Source organism: Montipora foliosa, chromosome 4 (genome assembly GCF_036669935.1).
Source record: "Montipora foliosa isolate CH-2021 chromosome 4, ASM3666993v2, whole genome shotgun sequence".
In the NCBI taxonomy this organism is placed as follows: Eukaryota; Metazoa; Cnidaria; class Anthozoa; order Scleractinia; family Acroporidae; genus Montipora; species Montipora foliosa.
This window is the reverse complement of record NC_090872.1, coordinates 2025813-2045597: the sequence shown is the minus strand read 5'-3', so window position 1 is coordinate 2045597 and position 19785 is coordinate 2025813. Positions and strand designations below refer to the sequence as shown.

At 39.2% G+C, this 19785-nt stretch overlaps 1 protein-coding gene across 2 annotated transcripts in view; it reads left to right on the top strand.

Moving 5' to 3' along the window:
* Positions 1-24: 24 nt before the first annotated feature.
* LOC137999509 (exosome complex component RRP45-like) overlaps positions 25-19785 on the top strand; it is a 24792-nt gene continuing 5031 nt past the window's right edge. The window contains exons 1-11 of one of the 2 annotated variants that reach the window (XM_068845287.1): positions 25-133; positions 242-336; positions 1866-1985; positions 5931-6033; positions 6185-6282; positions 12534-12573; positions 12915-12997; positions 13643-13775; positions 15272-15360; positions 15947-16059; positions 17277-17313. In XM_068845287.1, coding sequence (XP_068701388.1) covers positions 62-133; positions 242-336; positions 1866-1985; positions 5931-6033; positions 6185-6282; positions 12534-12573; positions 12915-12997; positions 13643-13775; positions 15272-15360; positions 15947-16059; positions 17277-17313 — 983 coding nt within the window. In that variant the 5' untranslated portion in view covers positions 25-61. Of the gene's footprint in view, positions 134-214; positions 337-1865; positions 1986-5930; positions 6034-6184; positions 6283-12533; positions 12574-12914; positions 12998-13642; positions 13776-15271; positions 15361-15946; positions 16060-17276; positions 17314-19785 lie in introns of both variants that reach the window. The other variant, XM_068845288.1, reaches the window with a different exon arrangement.

Sequence of the window (19785 nt, the reverse complement as noted above, 5' to 3'; positions counted from 1 at the left end):
ATCACCTATTAGTGCCAGGTTTCGCGCAAGTACTGGGAACGCCTGACTAAAAACGTCAAACATGAAGTCGGGCAGTGTGCCTTTTTCTTCCTCCGAAAGAGAGTTTCTCCTTCAAGGAATAAAATCTAGAAAGGTAATCAAATTGAAAAGAAAACTTTTACGTTCATTGACAGTGTAATTTTTATGAAGTCTCTTAGTTTCATTGACAGTGTAGTTTTGTGATGTTTTCTGATGAATACAGAGGTTAGATGGACGAGAAACATACGACTTCAGAAAGATACAAATTTCGTTTGGAGTGGACAGAGGCCATTGTGAAGTGCAGCTCGGTCGAACAAGGTGCATGAAAAGTGCTTAATTAACTGCTGAATACCCTGCCACTCCAAATGGATACTTGGCTACGCAGCTACAGAGCTACACAACTAGGAGACTAAGTTGCCTGGAGACCTGGCCAAACGACGGCTGCACGGCTATGTGCCTAATTGACCCATTGACTCCTGGGGGTTCAGCATTGACAAGTAAAATCGTCGGGGGTTAGAGAGAGTAAAATACTACGGTACCACTCAAAAGTAAGTTACCACCTCGCATCGCATTTCCTGTGTGACACGATTTGCATCGCATGCTATGCGATTGGCAAAGTGCAAGAGTAACCGAAGCATAAATTTCTGGCATATCTTAGGAACTAATGTGTTAGTCAAAATCAATCAATTTTGTGCATAAATTATCTCTCTGCAGTTGTGTGAGTAAGCGAAGACAATTTTTGATTTGTTAAATTGTTTGGGAATCATCGAAATTGCAAACTGCGAATTGCGCATTGGAATTGGACGTGATTCCTGTAGAGCGCGAGGGTGGTACCGGTAACTTACTTTTGAGCGGTACTTTAAGTATGGCCGGTTTAGGCCGGCCAGGGCAGGGGTGAATGGGTTAATGGGACAGTGAGTGATTAACCCATTGACTCCCGGGGGTTCCCCATTGAGGAGTAAAATCATCTGGTGTTAGACAGGGTAAAATACTAAGTATGGTCGGTTTAAGCCTGTTTAGGGGTGAATGGGTTAAGTAACTAAACAAGTTCACTGACACATGAATATACATCGCTCTTTAATCCATGAGACGAAACAAGCGCGCTAACACATGAATATACCAAATGTTCTTAAATCCATGAGCCCTAAAATTTTAGCTGTCATTTTACGGTTTGGTTAAATATACTTTTTAATTTACAAGATCATGTGAAGAATTATACACTGTAGCACTCGTTTACTGATTAAGCCTAAGCACTTGTTTCAGTCATTAAGCACTCTTGAGAATTTTAGCTTTCATAAGATTTTACGGTTCTGTTAACTACACTTTTTACGAGCTGTGAAACCACATAGCTCCATAGCCGCGTAGGCGTGTAGCCACGTAGCTCCGTAGAGCCAAGTAACCAAGTACACGGTACCCATAATTTTCAGAGGTTCGCAGCCTCAAGTGGCGGGGTTCTTAGCAGTTACTCCAAAGTGATATATTGTTAATGCATTTAAATAATAGAGTCATCATGTACTTTAAATGTCACTGCATTGCAATTATAAGAATTTGTACCTCATTCATATTGTAATAATGACAGTGAGGTTAAAAAGCTTTTCCCTTGTGTCTAAAAATCTGCTGTTACCTATTTAAGCTCTAATAGCATAAAAAAGAATCATGTCTTCTTAATTTTAAGTTTTTTTCAAGAACTTGTCAATTTACTGCACCACGAATTAGTGACATAAACATTTCAAATGAAAGTGCTTGAAATGGCTAGATATTCCATAGTTAGTCCAATTTGACTTAAATTTGGGTTTTAGATACGGAGCTCCAATTTGACTTAAATTTGCCTTTTTTTTTCATTTCAGGGTTTTAGGACAAGTTTCATGCCAAGTGGCTGAGCCCAGGCCTAACCGACCCACTGAAGGGCAACTGTTCATCAATGTTGAACTATCTCCTATGGCATCTCCTGCATTTGAAGTAGGAAGGTTAGTCAAAATCATTTCTGGGCCTTTCATAAATGTGTGTACCTAAAGTTTGACTTTCAGCCAGGGGTTTCACTTTTTATTGCTGCCCATTAGTAGTGCTGTTTGTGGCAGACCATTTAAAAGAAAAATTGACAAAGTTGACTGCTCCAACATATTGCATTCAAAGTATTTATGGTAGTAATTACTTTTGCTAAGTCATATCAGGCTGCAGATTTTATTTCTATAATATTTGTACTTTATTTCATCCCATGACGCATACAATTTATGTTTTAAAACTCTTTAGCTTTACGGATTAATTTTTTATTCACAACTTTGTTGAATTTATTATAATTATTATAACCAAGAAAACATCTTATTTACATTATTTTGTCCATTAAATTTTATGAAAATATTATTATCCCATTGGACCCCAGAAAGATCATTATTAAAGCAAATGGTACAAAACTGTGAGAAATCTGACACCTTTTAACAGTTTTAGACTGAGACACTTTTATCTATCATTGATTTAGCTATTCAGAACTGAGAGAAACTATCACTGATGTCACAAATAAAATTTCCACTTATGTCTAGCAATTATTTGGTCAGGGTTATTAACAAAAATGTTGTCAATTAATAATTAATCAATTAATAAGATAGCTGAGTTTCTGTGGACACGAGTTGGCCTATCAACTGTTGGAGTGAGATAGAAGCTTTGTCAGAAATCGGAACATTCTGTACTCCCACCGCAGAAAACAAATGAAGGCAAAGTTCTGCAGTCTGCTTTGGGGATTTTCACGCTCGACGACAGTCGGCATTCCTACAATTTTAATATTACACTGGTAACTGTATGTCTCAAAGGCATTGATAGCTTTTGCAATTTGTTCACACATGATGGAAGTACCATTGACTTTTGCAGTAAATTGTCTAATTTGAGTCATGGCTTCCTTTTTAAAGGCGACAAGTTGGTCATATTGACTCGAAACAAACTCAAATGATTGCTCTCTTCTTGGGAAACATTTCCCTTCCTGCTACATGTCCTCCATAATTATTCTACTTGTTCTACTTTCGATGCTGCCAGGTCTTTGGATATTTTCCCTAATTTTTCTTGCAAGTTGGATGTTTCATTCCTTAGCGCTTCATTTTCCTTGCGTAGCTTATCGCTCCCGGTCAAAATTAAGGTAAAAAATCTGATAATGCAGTGGAAATGCAAGTTAGAGTGAATTTAGATATGTCCAACTGGTTCGTCCCAGTCCAGGGGAATAATGGAAAATTCTCTCGGCCTTTTGGGGAATGCTGCCACTGTCACATCTGTAGCTCTTGTGATGGGGACCACCCCATGGTTGGCTTTGCATTTCAGCCCTCTAAGGATGTTTGCGCATGCTCCCCCTCTCCTGGCAAGGGGAGGGGGAGGTACTAAGGATGGGAAGATTCCCCCTGCTTCCCTTGTACATAGTGTTTCTAGCATTGTTCCTGTTTGTCCTTGCCAGTGCAATGGATCGCCTAGCTCATCACTGTTCATTTTCTCCATCCCAGTGTATTATTTTAGTCTCTTAGTTGCAGTTTTCCAGTTTCAGGAAGAGTTGCTCAACTAGCCATCTGGAGTAGAGAAAGCAGCTGTTCTTACTGTTCTCCTTGAGGGTTTCTTTATCAGTTTTGAGGCCTTGCTGGTATCTTTGCAGTCAACCCCCCTTCCTCTCCCCCCCCCCCCCCCCCCATTCAGCCATTGATCACCCATCAGTCATCGTTGATTTCCTCAAGACGGAAGTCTCATGCAGTAGGGTGGCGGGGCCCGTTCACTGTCTCACCTTTTTTAGGTTTGTGCATAAGCCATTGGAGGATGATTCCCAAAACACCCAGCCAGATAAGTGATGTCTAATCCTTGATTTGTTGTCTCCAAAGGGCCACAGTGATAATAACAGCATTCCTACTCCCCCACTTTCAGTTTGTATGTCACAGTTGACTCCTTAGCAAGTATTATGGCCTGGGGCAGGGAGCTCTTATGGCCATGTTTGATGTGGCAAGCACTTATGATGGGCATGATAAATACTATTATGTGGGCATGGCTCTCCCATTGCTCTTTGTTCAATGCCTTACATTTTCATGGCTGTTGCAGACATGGTCCAGTGGATGGCGACTCACAACCATGGGGTCGATTTTCTTCGTCATTACTTCGATGATTTTTACACCTTCGGTCTGCCAGCCTCTAAGTTTGCTGTAACACTAATATTTGCAGGCGGGCATCCAGCTGTGCTCCAAGCAAGGCCCCCCCATTCACCCAGTCCAGACAAGCTGGACGGCCCCGCCACATACCTGTTTATCCTAGGTACATGTATTGAGCTTCACTCTACCACCGTACAAGCCCGGCTTCCAGCTGCAACAAGAGAAAGGATCATTGCCCTGCTGGGTAAGCAAAAGTGTTCCTGCCAGTGGCAGGAGTTGGAGTTCTTGATTGGTGCCTCCACCATGTTTGTAAGATCACTCCTCGTGGTAGGATGTTTATCCACTGCATGATCAACCTACTGTGTACTTTCAGGTGTGATGACCACCCCACAAGGCTGACTTGGTGGCAAGAACCATGCCAAAGCTGGGCTGGCCTCAGTTTCTTCCAGACACCAGAATGGCCCCCCCTTCCTGACTTCCAAGTCCCATCTGATGCCCCAGGTTCTCTGGGTTATGGAGTGGTTCTTTGGCCTTTCAGCAAGCCCTATCAATTGTGCACAAAGAACTGCTTCTTATTGTTGTGGAGGCATACTTGTGGGGACAGGTCTCAGTGGGTGTTGTGGCTGGTTGCGTTCTTATGAGACAACGAGTCAGTGATGGTGGCACTGACTTTTGGTACTTTCAGAGATTTAGGCTTAATGGTCTATTTGCATTATTTGGCATTGTTGGCAGTGCTCTTTTTCTTTTACTCCTTCATCATTTTTGATAAGGCTAACCTTGTTCTGGATGCTCTTTTTTGCTTCCAATTTAAGTGATTCTGGCACCTGGCTGCACTCGCTGAGTTATCCCTGATGCCAGTGGGTATAAAGAGGGCACAAGGTGAACTTATCTCACTTTAAGAGGCTATCCATTTCTACTGATATACTCAAAGTCATTCAACACACCCTAGATCTTAACTCCAGTGACCAGGTCATGCTCAGGGCAGTGTGTTGACCAGGTTTCTTCGGTTTCCTTCGTGCAGGAGAGTTCACCACTAATCTGCTGTTTGACCACAGCATCCATCTGGCAGTTGGTGATGTACAAGCTGATGCGTTGGTGGATCCCACGTTTCAAGCTACACATCAAGTGCTCAAAGACAGGCCCCTTTCAGATGGGCTACAGCCTCTATGTGGGCAGGGGCAACAGTGTTATCACCTTGGTGGTGGCCATGGGTAACTTTTGGGCATTGCCTTCCCCAGGGCTGCTGTTTTGCTTTGTGTATGGTTGCACCTTAACCCGGCAGTTTTTGTCATCAATGGTACATTTCATCTTATGCTCTGTGGGTTATCCTGGCTCTTACTTAAGTCACAGCTTCCAAATCAGGGCAGCCACGACATCAGCTGCCCATGGAGTCTGTGATCAATCACCTTATCAAGACTACAGTCTAGGTCAAAAGACTATGGGACACTTGTTATTAATTTGGGTGAAAGGTGGAGAATTTATTGTACATGCTTCCATCATAATATGAGCAATGTGTGTTCTTCTTTCGCTGCCTTTTTCACCTGCCCCCCAACTGGAGTCTGGCCAGTTTGGACATCAAAGCGTTAAACATATTTTTATTATCTTTGTTGCTTCAAAACACCAGACATATCGTTTTAAATCATCATTCTACATATTCTTATTCCGGAATAGGGTCAATCGAACACACCCTAAAAGTGGTGTACCTGTGAACCAGCTTGATAGCTAAGTGCACTCTCACTATAAACAGAGGATTTACATTTGCATTTACCATCTTCTTTTTTAGCTTAAAATTTCCTTACTCTTTAGATCAACAGAATTTAGTATTGAACTGAACCGGTTCATGGAGAGATTTTATGTGGAATCACGTGCTATCGATGTTGAGTCCTTGTGTATAGTTGCTGGGGAAAAGGTTGGTATAACATTCTAAATATTTTCAAGTAATTTTATGATTCTGTAGTTGTTTTGTTAGGTATTTTTAATAATTATACAATTATTGTGAAATGAAAATTTCTGATGGAATTAAGTGACTTCATGGAAGATACTAGTATTATTTTTTTAAGGTCTGGTCAGTTAAAGTTGATCTGCATGTTTTGGATAATGGAGGAAACATTGCAGACTGTGCAAGCATTGCTGCAATTACAGCCTTATCTCATTTCAGGTAACTTGCAGTTTTTAATTAATTATACTAGATCCAAAAATGTGAAATAATTATATAGATTTAGCCAAGCCTAAAAGGGGAGCTCCCGGGTTATTTATTCTTACAATAAGTTAACCTGGCTTGAGCCTGCGATCCAGTCAAAACCCAGTATGTGATTGTAGTATATCAGAGCCACTTAGCCTAGCCCCAAAGGTCTATTAAACAAATCTCTTTAATCCAGCAAGGAATACCTAGTACAATTCACACTCGTTGTCTCACATTCCCGGATGTACTAACACACTCTCATCTGCTGACCTAATACACTATCATAATGTACTTACAAAGTGGGAACACAGTAGATAAGTCGTTCACCATGATGAGAAAGAACAACAGCCCCAGTTAGGTTCCCTGTGGTATGCCTGGGCAGACTGGCTTCCAGTTGGATCTGGAATGACCCACCTTTACGCGCTGTTGGAGGTCGTGCAGGAAGTTTGCACACCAATTCAACAGGATAGGAGGGATATTGAGCAGCTCAAGATTATGCAGCAGGATGTTGTGGTCAATCCTGTCACAGGCTTTAGAAAAGTCAATGAGACATGACCGAACCAAAGTCTTTGGAGTCTGTCGTTGAAAGCTTCAAGAAAGACTCAATAACATGCATTCTTAACTGGTGCACTGGCAACTTGACCCTTCAACTTCTGAAATGAAATCTCCTGCTCCTCGCCCCAGACAGATGGCTCTCCTTTCCGTGCAGGTCTCCTTATAGGGGATCAGCTGTTGTCGCAAAATCAGCAATAAACCTGGCACTGAACCCCACGAGCCCCAAGAAGCTCCGACCTTCCGAAGGTGTTTGCAGTTGACTTGCTTCAACAACGGCTCTCACTTTTTCCTCAGTTGGTCCGATTCCATGCTTACAAAGCAAAGACCCACGAAAACCACTCTCCTCATTTTGGAATGTGCACTTGTTAGCGTTCACAGTCAATTGTTTTTCACTAAGTCTCTTCAAAACACAATTTAAATTCTTATCATGCTCCTCCATGTCTTGGCCATGAACAATAAGATCATCTGCTATGTTAGCTACCCCTGCAGACCTGTCATTGACTGCGTGATAATGTGTTGGTGCTTTTCGGGGGCAGCATTGACACCAAAGCTTAGGTGTTTGTACCGGAAGATGCCATCATGGGTGGCAAAGCAGTGGTATCCCTCGAGTAAGCATTCAATTCAATTTGGTGAAAGCCCCACCTCAAATCCAACCTTAAGAACCCAGCACTTCCGTTATAAAGGTCTTGAGCACTTCATTTTTGGTTGGTATGGGCAATCTCTCACAGATAAAGGCCTCGTTAGCCCTTCGCATATTGACACCAGGGTTCGTACGCGTCTTGAAAACCCTTGAAAACCCTTGAATTTTGAGAGTGCATTTTCAAGGCCTTGAAAATCCTTGAAAAGTCCTTGAATTTTTTTCTGACCCGCATTTTTAATCTTTCAAAACTTCAGTGAAAATAATCAGCCACTCATGTCATGTCATATAAACGCGACGAGCTGTGCGGTCGGGAATGGTTACCAGTGCCTTTGCATTATTTTCATGCATGTACATTACGGAAAACGAGGAAGAATTGTACTGTCAGACCATTTCTATGGGTAAATTCATCGACATAAATAAAAAAGAGGTCCTTGAAATTTCAAAATTTGGCCCTTGAAAGTCCTTGAAAAGTCCTTGAATTTTTGGTCTGAAAAAGTGTGCGAACCCTGTGACACACAGTCATGCCTTTGGTGCAACAATAATAGGGCTGACCCATGTTGTGGGCCCCTGAACCCTGTCAATGATGTCCTGTTCAAGGAGCTCATTAAGTTTGGCAGTTACCTTGTCTTTCACTGAAAAAGGCACTCGTCGCACATTCCCGTACGAAAATTCTGGACGAGACGCGGGCGAGATTCGGGCCATAAAAAGTCTCGTTGATGAGCGATACAGAGCCTGACGATAATCAGCCTGACAGGAGCGATAAAAATTGAACGATAAATGAGCGAGAATGGAGCGGGACATTTGTACTACTCTGACATTTGGACGATATTCTGAGCGATAAACGGGCGAGATTCAGGTCCATAAAAAAACAAAAATCACGCTAATGAACAATACATTTTTATGGACGTGACGTTAGTTTATGGCTTATAATTTTGGGTGTTACGAAAATTAAGACCTAAGACCTGGTCTTAGCTTTCGTAGTACGAAAACTACAATCCCGCTCTTAGTTTTCGTACGAAAACTAAGACCCTTTGTTAATAGCGGTAATTACGGCAAAGAAACCCGGGAAAACTTACGGCTACTCAGAGATTTGGGCGCTGTATGTTGTTTCCTCACACGATTAAGTTTAAACAGACACAACGCCACGAGAAGCTTGAATGTTGTGCGACCTTGCGCGACAGAAAAAAAAGTGGCATTTATTGGCACGGAAACTAAAGATAGGGTCTTTCGGAGAACGAGAAACTCTGTCTGTTAACCCTTTGGTTGTAACCACTAAAAATGTGATGCACGCATTCTTCTGTCAGCTCACATCTTCCAGTTTCAAAACAAGTCCACAATTTAGCCTTAAGTCACGCAAAGAGTAAACAGATGCTCGTAGATGGTCAATTTTATTATGATGCCTGATAGGGGACTGAATAGTTTTACATGTAAGACATAAGTGATTTTCTGTAAGTTTCTCCGTATTTATCTGACTCACAAGCTTATTTCTCAGGTTATTACAATGAGGATATGAAGTATCATCTGTCAGGGGGTGAGGGTACATCGCGCTGTCCCGGTACTTTTGACGCATTATTTATAAGAAACATTGAAATCAGTATAAACAGAAACAAAATGCCATAATTGAAACTATGCCTACTTTAATAGTGCCATTATAAATTATAAACTAGAAAATCCCCTGCCTGCCACTCCCCCCACCCCAATAGACAGTACCACTGTTTTTTGTTTGCGTGACTTACGGCGACATTGTGGACTTGTTTTGATACTGGAAGCAAAATAACAAATGTGTATCGACAAAATAATTCTTGTATCACATTTTTAGTGGTTACAACCAAAGGGTTAACAGACTGAGTTTATCCTTATTCGAAAGATACTATCTTTAGTTTCCGTGCCAATAAGTAAGCGAACGATCCTCGACCGAGACCAACTGCAGTAAACATGACCCTTGTCATCATTGCATGGACAGTCATGTAAGACAGAAACATGTTTCAGTTTAAGGTAACTTAAAATAAAAAGAATGTACCAGCTTTTAGCATAGAACAAAATGCGACTGAAGTCATTCAAAGTGTTCATAATAAGGTAGGCATGTTAGTAGCCAGGTTTCCACAGTGATCTGTGATCAGATAGCGAGGTCGTTTCTAGTTTCTCATTTAATTTAAATCTTCATACATTGTTTAAAGTCTATTTCATAAAAGAGAAAATTGTTTCCAGCAATATTAATTAGAGCAAATAAATGCTGTTTTGATCTGGTTGATTACTGTCCTAAATGGGAAGAAAAAGCTCTGCATCTCTGTAGAGATTCAGATGTTTGGTGAAATGCACAGTTACGTTAAACTGAAACGCGCGCCAAAAGCGGTTACAAATATTTAATTATTGATAGCCAAAACTCAAACATTGCTCTTCCCTATTAAAGGTTATCCGTCCAGCGACAAGCAATTCCTATCATTTAAAAATTATCCTCCGTTTTGGGCAAGCAGGATAATGCTGTCTTGAGGTAGCTACATGTATGTACATGTAGATTGCTTCTCCTGAACGTGCTAAGCTATTTGAACTTACCTCTCCGGATGCGGGTGGGTATCACGCTAAATGTATCACTTGGAAAAAATATCCAGCCAAATACGTATTTTAGCTCAAAATTCAGAGCGGTAAAAAATGGTTTGCTCACCTTTTACCCGGGGACGGACTACACGTACAGAAATGCAGCAAATAATGTCGAATAATATAATACATTAGAACGACAGCCAGAGTTAAGTAACTGATTTGCATTTTTGAGTACTCCCTGATCTATTTCTACTAATCTTTTCTTATCGAATAACAAGTAGGGAGCACTTATGTATCGAATAACAAGTGGGCAGCCTGAGTTTCGCCGACAATACAGCGTGACAAATGTCTCGTTACTGTGGCGTAAATGAATAAACTGGGGTTTCACTGTTTCTCGCTCACTCACGCCACACTATCGGCGATAATCGAACCAAACTAATGTCTGGCTCAGTCGCACAAGCGCGACAAAATGGTTGTCTCGCTTTGTCTCGCTCAGTTCTTGCCGTAAAAACAGCTTTATGGCCCAAATCGGGCCCGAATCTCGCTCATTGAGGCCACAAATTTTCGTACGGGTTCTGAACCACTGGAGTTACACTAGTCTAGGATCAATATGTAGCTTTAGGTGGTAGTTCTTCAGTTTCCCAATCCCTTGAAATACACTGGGGTATTTTGCTTTGAGTTGACCCACGAAAGAGTCATCAACAGTGTTACAGTGTTCCCTGTTACACAGGTAGTGGCAGTTTCTGCATGCCCTACACACTCAGAGAATTCCAAGATCTGTGGTGGTTGAATAGCCCAACAAACAATGCCCAATTTTCACCACAATGAAATCTGCTACAATCTTTTTCTTGGTCATGGAAACTTCTATCTGAAACTGGCCTTCAACTTCAAGTTCTCGGCCTCCATAAGCATACAACTTTTTTGTGCATGGTACCGTTGTAACTCAACCTTTAACCCCTGATGTTTAAGTTCTTGTACAGCACTCAAGTTAACTAGTACATTACGGTACTTGTTGAACCTGAATCAATCACTGACTCAGCAGAAGATGACGAAGCGCATGTTTGTTCCTCTTTAGTGAAAGCAAATCCATCATTTTCACCTGAATTCTCAAACGGACCTTCAACAAAGTTGGTCCGTCTTCCTTTACCTGGATGCCCCTGCCTTCCTCTCGATTGTTGGATGGTGCTTTGTTTTCCAGGCTTCAGGCTTTTCCCTCCTTTGCAACAACTAGTCTATTGACATACTTGTCACATTTGGCACACTTTCGTCCTCAAGCCGGGCAACTCCCGTCCCTAGCGAAGTGCCCCTTGTGGCCACAATTAAAACATGTTTTGCCAAAGTTCCTTTTGGATTCATTTCCCGAGGTTTTCCTAACCACATTAGTGCTGGTTCCAGGCTCTTGACTGGGAGTAACCATTTGCTTTGCTTACTCACATGAGGCTAATTGTTCCCACTTACAAACTTTACCTAATACAGCCTCCAGAGTAATATTATTAACTTCCAGCAATTTCTTCTTCAATTCAACATCAGCCAACTTTTCAATCAGTTGATCTCATAGATTTTCGTTCAAAGATTCACCAAAATTGCAATGATGAGCTGGTCTGTGTAAATGGACCATGAATTGGTGCTACATGTAGTTGATGAAAAACACGGTGCTCATATGAAGTTCAAATGAGCATCCAGCTTTCAAAGACAAACTGAGAAGACATCATCGGTCTCTGCGTTAACCGGTCCAGGATCTTGAAGATCTTCGCAAATATCTTGAACTTCGATCCATACCTGCTAAATGAAGCAATTGAACTTTTTTGTGGGCAGGGTTCACAATTCCCTTGCCATCAATGTAATACTGGTACGATGGTTTCCACTGTCGCCAATGTTCCGCCACCTGAGATGGCAACTCTGTCAAATCTAAAGGAGTAGCACTCTCTCTACTGAATTCACCATCCTTGTCGCCAGTTTGTAGGATTTCAGAGCCACTTAATAGGCAAGGCACAAAGGTCTAAACAAATCTCTTGAATCCAGCAAGAAACACCTACACAATTCACACTCATTGTCTCACATTCCCGGATGTACTAATGCTCTCATCCACTGACCTAATACACTACACTGGACAGCTGACCTCAATGAACTCTAAACTTGAGCCCGCAATATGGTCATGTGATTCTGGTCAGCAGATACCTTGTTTTGACAGGTATCAATAATTATTGATCATATAACAGGGATGTCCAGTATCAAAGATGTACGCTGTAAACTAGCTGGAGTAAGGCCGCCTCGATGAGCTCTAAGCTTGAGCCCACTATATGGTCATGTGATACTGGTCACATTGACATACATGGAGGGGGTGGACATATGTATGGTCATATGGTGACTAAATTTTAGATGGGTTACCATATTTGCTTACCCATGATGCTCCGCTATAAATTAAGTAGCCAAAAGTAAACTTACTGGTCAAAGTGGTGTTAATTTTAATAATAATTGTTATTGTTGCTTACAGGAGACCTGACGTTTCTGTTGTGGGTGAAGAAGTCACTATTGTAAGTTGATTATCCATCCATAAAAACTGTTATAATTGTAGTTATCTTGGCCACAATATATAATTATAGTGAAAATTAACATGTATTTGTTGTTAGTTAAATTGTTTCCTTGGTTAAACATTTTTCAGACCAATTTGTTTTTTTGCTTTCCTTTGTTTCAGATTATGATCGTAATGTCTATAAGACAAAGGAAAGTAAAAAACAAACTAGTCTGCAAAATTTTTAACTAAGGAAAATTTTTAACTACAACACATGCAGTACATGAAATGAATAACATGTACAGTGTATGTGAAGTAATATGCAATACTGACATAACTGTTCCTTAAATTTGTCGTTCTTAGCACTCTCAAGAAGACCGTGACCCAGTGCCTTTAAGTATTCTTCACATGCCAGTGTGTATAACATTTGGCTTTTTTAATGAAGGGTAAGTCACTCCCTACAAATGGCCTTGGCGTAGCAGATAATTAATAGTATTTATAATTTATTGCTATTGTTTGTTGTTTCCATGATCCTTATTATCAGACAATCAACAACCACGTCATCAAACATCCACAGAATAACCACTGTATGGAAACATTCTGAATGTCACAAAGTAGTGAAACTTTGTAGTGGAAATGTTACGGTGTGGTTTAGCGTATGTTCTTATTGCACGGGTCCACATACCATCTCCATTCGGAAATTTCCAAAAATCCCTACACACTATACTAAAAATTACTTGCCTTGAGACTTTTATTAGTTTACTATATTATTTGCTGTATTAGGCTCAAAGTTTTGCCTTTTCTAACTCAAAGATATTTTACCATAAGCCAACTGGCAGTGTAGAAACCCAGATAGTAAAGCTATTTCATGGGATTTGCATCAAATTGGATAAATTGGATTGAAAATTTTAATTTGGTCTTGCGCAGCAGGAACTGTAGTTGTATAATGTCATCAACCTCCTGAGAAAAATCTTAATGGAATCGTTGTGAAGGGGCATCAAGAAAAGAACAAGAAAAGAACAATAAAATACCGGTAACATTTAATATTGTTTAATTCATGTGTTCAAAATTACTTTTTAATTTCCCTGTAGTGATCTTTTAGTTGTTGATCCAACTGATAAAGAAGAAATTGTAATGGATGGCAGGATGACTATGGCCATGAACATTCATCGTGAAATTTGTGGGGCTGTTATGGGTGGTGGAGTGTCATTAGAGTCTGATCAGGTATTTACCTTTTTGATTATCAGCAATTCTTTAATTTAAGACGTGACAAAATGTGAATTGCATTCAATTGGGGATTCAAATCTTCACACTGCTAGATTCATTCAATTTTGATGTCACGACTTGCTTTGACACTAATGTCAGGACAAGACCATATTGATTGGTCTCATTAGCAGCAATTGGGTCGCCGATTGGATGTCAATTGCCGTAGCTGGACATTAACTGGTCGCATTTTTTCTTGTCAGCAAAAATTGGGACACCGATAAGTAATTGGGAAACAAAGTAAAGATCAGAATTTTGATTTGACAATCATGATCACGTTTTTTTGGAAACATTGTTGGCTTGTGGGAATCAAAACAATGCATGCCTTGTTTTTGTGTTGTTTCCCCAGAAATGAAACCTATCTATTTTGACTTCAGGTCGTGAAAGTTCTATTTAGACAGTGATGTAAATATATTGTCAATCAAAGTAGAGGTTAATGTAATTTAAAATTGAAACATCTTCCAGATGCAAAAGAACTCTTTAACACACACATACCTAAAACCGCGAACAAGACAAACATGTGGAACACAAAAGCGAACTAATGAATCCTAAAGAGGAAACTTAATTTATACCTCAATGATATTGCGATAAACTGAGTGAAACTTAAAATTGTTGCAAAATCTTCATTATCTCTATTTTTTTAATTGGTAATGTAGACTGACAAGACAAAATAAATTCAGTTACTGTGTAATTCAATAAAACCAAATTCTGAACCACTCACTGTAAGGCTAGTAATTAGTATGGAAAACAGGTAACACAAAGAAAGCAGAATTTAAAATGTTTTGCATTAGTTTCTGATGTTAAAAAAGGTATTTTTGTAGACCTTTATATAACTTTGGAGTTAAAACACCAAAAATTGCTATTCCATCCCACACTCACTATAATTATAGTTACCTAATTCAGGCATCTGAAATGATACCCTAATCTAGATTAAAATTCTCTGATCAATTGCTATACCCTATCCCAGACTAAATTGCTCGACTCCATGCCCTTTCATCCATCCAAATGTTCGGCCATGACACATGCACACACTGTGTGCCTATTTTTTTTTTCAAGGGAAACAAAGTCTAGGACGTAACATTGTAGTGGGGGATTACATGGGTTTGTTTTCTGTCAATTTTTATACTACTGTAGTAGTGATAAATTGTAATGTAGCAAAAAAACAGTATGAAGTAGAATTATGTTGCAAATTGCAAATACCGGTAGTTCAAATCGTTAATCGCCGATAATATTGATTTTTTTTTTTTTCATATTGCACGGTATTTTGATTTAGAATTTACTTACTAGTAAAAAGAATTATTGTGTGATGTTTGCTGAGTTTATTACAAACATATAATTTCAAATATTAAATTCTGTTGTACACCATTGAATCTAGGCTCAATAGATTAATTCAAATAACGCAATGTGTTTCTACATTAATTTTTTGGTTTCTCACATTTGCATCACTGTATACGTAGATCATTAGATGTTCAAAAATTGCATCAGTCAAGGTTGCTGAAATTATTGCTCTTATACAAGAATCATTGGTTGAAGACTCCAAACAAAGGTGCAGGAAAAGTACTTTGAGTGATTTTTGATTGCATTATTAATTATTTTGTCAGGGGTTTAAATGTGCCACAATTAAGGTAATTTTCCAAGTGACTGTTGTGTTACGGATTGACTTCTGAAACATTATTGTTTTTATTGAGCGCAAGATGACAAAAATACAATAATAATAATTAGGGAAAACTATGGTGGCTTACATGTAAATTGTTTATTGTTTGACATTTATTGAGTGAGGTGTGGGATTAAGGAAAAATTAATTAATTTGAAGTTTTTAAAGGAACTTGGCATGATGTATGTAATGGGCTCTGTTGTTTTGTAATGAGGTGCAAGGTGGTTTTCTGCAAATATCCGGGCTCTCCTTAGTGCATGTTTCAAAAATAGTATGGAATTGGTGCCTCCATGATTCAGTGATGCAGCAGAAGTTGACAGTACTTTTGCAAAATGAGCAAATATTTGTGGAACACTGTGAGGCATTTTAAATAGGTATTCCATTCAAAATAAAACCTTCAGTCTTCTCTTGAGTTCTGGCTTTCCTACCACTATCTGACCATCATGACTGATTTTTAACTTTTTTGCACTTTATTTAGATCTATAGGAAAGACAGGATTTACAGAATCTGGTAAGAGACCTCCTGTTATCACAATTGCATCAACTGATGAGTCTGATGTGGACTTGACAGAAGCAGTAGAAAAGGCAACAGGTATAAACAGCCCTTGAAAAAGCTTTTGGTCTTGAATTTTAATTGCAATCTTAGAATGTCCTACTTTTTAAATTAGCCATGATAGCTTATAATTTCTACTCAATTTTGTCACGATGTGTATTTATCTGTAACTCTTATATTCTTACAGTAACATTATTTACTGTAAATCAGTTTGAGTTGTTCATTGTAACATACTTTTAGTCACGAGAAAGCTCTTTTTAGCAAGTATCAGTTAAGTTTACATATTATTAATTATTATTATATAGCAGTTAACATGTATGTGTATGCTATATACAATTAAGTACCACCACAAGGTGCTGCTGCTGTGTAACCTTTTGGCTATAAAGTGAATGAAAGCTAAACTAACAATTATTACAAACTAAGAAGAACCTTAGTAAAACTTAGAAAATGCCTTTCCCAAGTAAAAAGGCCCGATTGTCGACTGAGACTTTAAACGTGCGAGCAATATTTAGAGTTCCTGAGAGGCATACCTTTCGCATCTTTCTGAGCACATACATGTAAGCTTCAGTTCATTAGTTCACTTCACTTATTATTATTATTATAATTATTATTGTTATTGTTATTGTTATAATTGTTATTTATTATTATTATTCGTATTATTATTATTGTTATTATTATATTATTATTATTATTATTTTTATTGTTATTGGTATCGTTATTATCCAAAAAAGGTTTAGGGTTATAGATTCTTATGAACATCATGAGGTAGCCTTCGAGCAAAAAACAAGATACTAGCACAGGCATGATAATAATAAAAATCATAATAATAAGAATTAATAATACCAGTAATGATAATAATAATAATAAATAATGATACCTATAATTAATAATGATGATGAGCTTTATTTAAGTGTTAAGTCTTTTATCTCTGTGGCACTAATTGGGCACTCTAAACAGAGAAATCAATTTAATTTAATTCAAATCAGACCAAACATTGGTTTTGAGGAGAGGAGAAAACTGGAGTACTGAGAGGAAAACATCTTGGAGCAGAGTAGAGAACCAACAAGCGACATATGATGCTGAGTCTGGGAATCAAACCCAGCTGGCCACATTGGTGGGAGGCAAGTGATCTTACCACTGCACCAGGCCTCTCTAGCCCCCCTTCCCTCCCCCCCCCCCCCCTCTCAGGGTAATGAAAAATCATCAAGAGAAAGTTTCAGTTCATTAGGTCACTCACCTTTTTGTTCTTTTTGCAGAAAGGAGTAATCAATTATCATCAGTGCCGACTCATGAGTATCCTTTATTAGCTTACAATTGCCACACTGCTGGCAGGTTTGTGCATTTTCTATCCTGTTTCATAAGTAAATTTTTGTCCATACTTCCCTTTCAGCTGGGTCCTTTTCCAAATGATGTGTTACTATTCATTGTAATACAATAAGATGGGATGACAGTGAGAGATTTTATTTAAATCCCAATTTTGCTACGAGAATTCAAAAAGAAGGTTTTGGCTTATTTTAAGTCATGAAAAGATGAGGATTTTTTTGGAGTTAGTTTTGGTGTTTGGGACACTAGTTTTTCAGACAAATACAAGAATTTTGTATCAAACGAGTTGAGGTACCGGCAAATTGGCCATTGTGTTGAGATTTGAGTTGAATTAAATTATGTTTATTCTCCACTTCCTAGTGCATTGGCTTTTGTGGGGCTCATTTGCCCTCTTAAAAGAGAGCATTCTAGCACCCCTTTCTTAAGCTCAATAGACAAGGTGTTTGAGTCACTGCTTTGTAAGTAAGGTTGCTCATTTCGCTGTCGTTTGATATCACGGAGATAGTAATCCTAAAGCAAAACACGAAAATGAAAAAAATAGTCAAAAACTTGAAAACAAATTCAAATACAAAAGGTCTAGATAGCAGCAACAATATAGATAGTCGTATAAACATAACAACTTTCTTTAATTTTCCAGACATGTTTCGACGGTACATCCGTCATCTTCAGTGTTACATATTTTGAAATCGCCGTTGAATTTAAAGCGCGCGCGATCTTACAAACTTCGTTACATTGCGTTGTCAATATTGCGTATTAAATCAAAACAGAACAAAACAAAAATTTAAATGAGTGACGCTTAGTTCCTTACAGGGAGAGAGTCAGGTTAATGTGTTTCACCTGCTGGTTGAGATCGGGCTTCTCCCATTTTATATACATGGATTCCTTAAGCTTCACTTGGTACTTAGTGGCTGCAGAGTCCAGGATCTCGAAGCAATCCTGTGTGCAGGATGCCTTACAAAACTCTGAACTCTGCAGATGTTTAAAAACGTTCGAAGATCTGTCTGAAAGTAAGTGCTCGCGCACTCGTGTGGAGAAGTGTCGGCTGGTTTCACCAACATAACAAGCATTACAACTTGCACACGAAAATGTGGTCTCCCTAAGATGCACACAATTATGTCTTTCAATAATGCGGGAGGGAATTCAGTGAAAAGGAAACGTGCGTTTAATACGTTCCTTAAAACAGGCTAAGTAGTTTGAGTATCACATAGATTAGCGGACGCAACAATTTACGAATTTATTCCTTGCGATTTACTTAAGTTGTTGCTTTTCTTCAAGTTTAGATACTCGATAAAATTTCGGGCGACATGACTATGAATTTCGGGCAACATGACTCTGGTTCCGGGCTACTTGACTTCGGGCGAGATGACTTTCGGGCGACTTGACCGGTTACCCTTTGTAAGCAAGTTACGGAAACCTTGAACCCCCATTTATATCAAAAGCTGTCGGCATACAGAAAACAGCACAGTTACGAGACAGCTGTGATCAGGCTAATTGAGGACTGGAAAATAGCTGCTGGCGGGAAGGCGTGACTGTACTATCAAGTGATATGAGCAAAGCAATCGACTCGTTACACCTTGGCTTATGTAAAAAGGGGAGGGATGCTCGTCAGAAGTTTAAGTTAAACCCCTAAAGGAGACCAATCTGGGCGTGGCACAGGGTTTTTTTGACCCTTAAAAGAGACCATATTAAAACACAGAGAATTAAAAAAAATACAGTGATTCTTGATGATGGCAAAGACATTATCATCTAATACTTTCACCTACGTGAAGAAATATAAAAGTGTAAATATACACTTTTATATTTTTTCCCGCGCAACCCTAAAGGAGACCTTTACGGCCATATATGATTGCATTTTGCCCAGACCACCCTAAGTGAGACCAAAATCCGAAATTTACACCCCTAAGCGTAGCCTGCGAACGCAGACGTATTTTGGGCGGTCGTTTCTCTCCTGGAAATACGTCTGCGTTCGCAGGCTACCCTAAGTGAGACGACAAGCATCCCTCCCCTTCTTATATGGGATTCTTCCCCCCCATCCCTGGGCACAGGGTTCGTCTTTTGGCCCTCTTTTGTGGAACTTATTTCAAAGCGATCTTCCATTACACAAAGAATCAGAGAACCTCTATATGTACGAGTATGATATCCAAATTTATACGATCGGAGACTTCATCATTAGGGCTGTTCAAGGTCTAAAGAACGAATCAGAGAAGATCACACAGTGGTACAAAGAAAATCTGTTAAAGGCCAACCCCACAAAATTTCAGATCCTTGCCATTGATCCAATGTCTCCAAAACATGTGGGTGCAGACGAAATATCGCTCAAGATTGATTCACAAGTGGTAAAGCCTTCAAAAAAACTTACAATTCTGGGAGTAACCATTGACGAGAAACTAACATTTAGCGAACACATCAAAGAGATTATTAAGAAAGCTAGTCAAAAAGTTG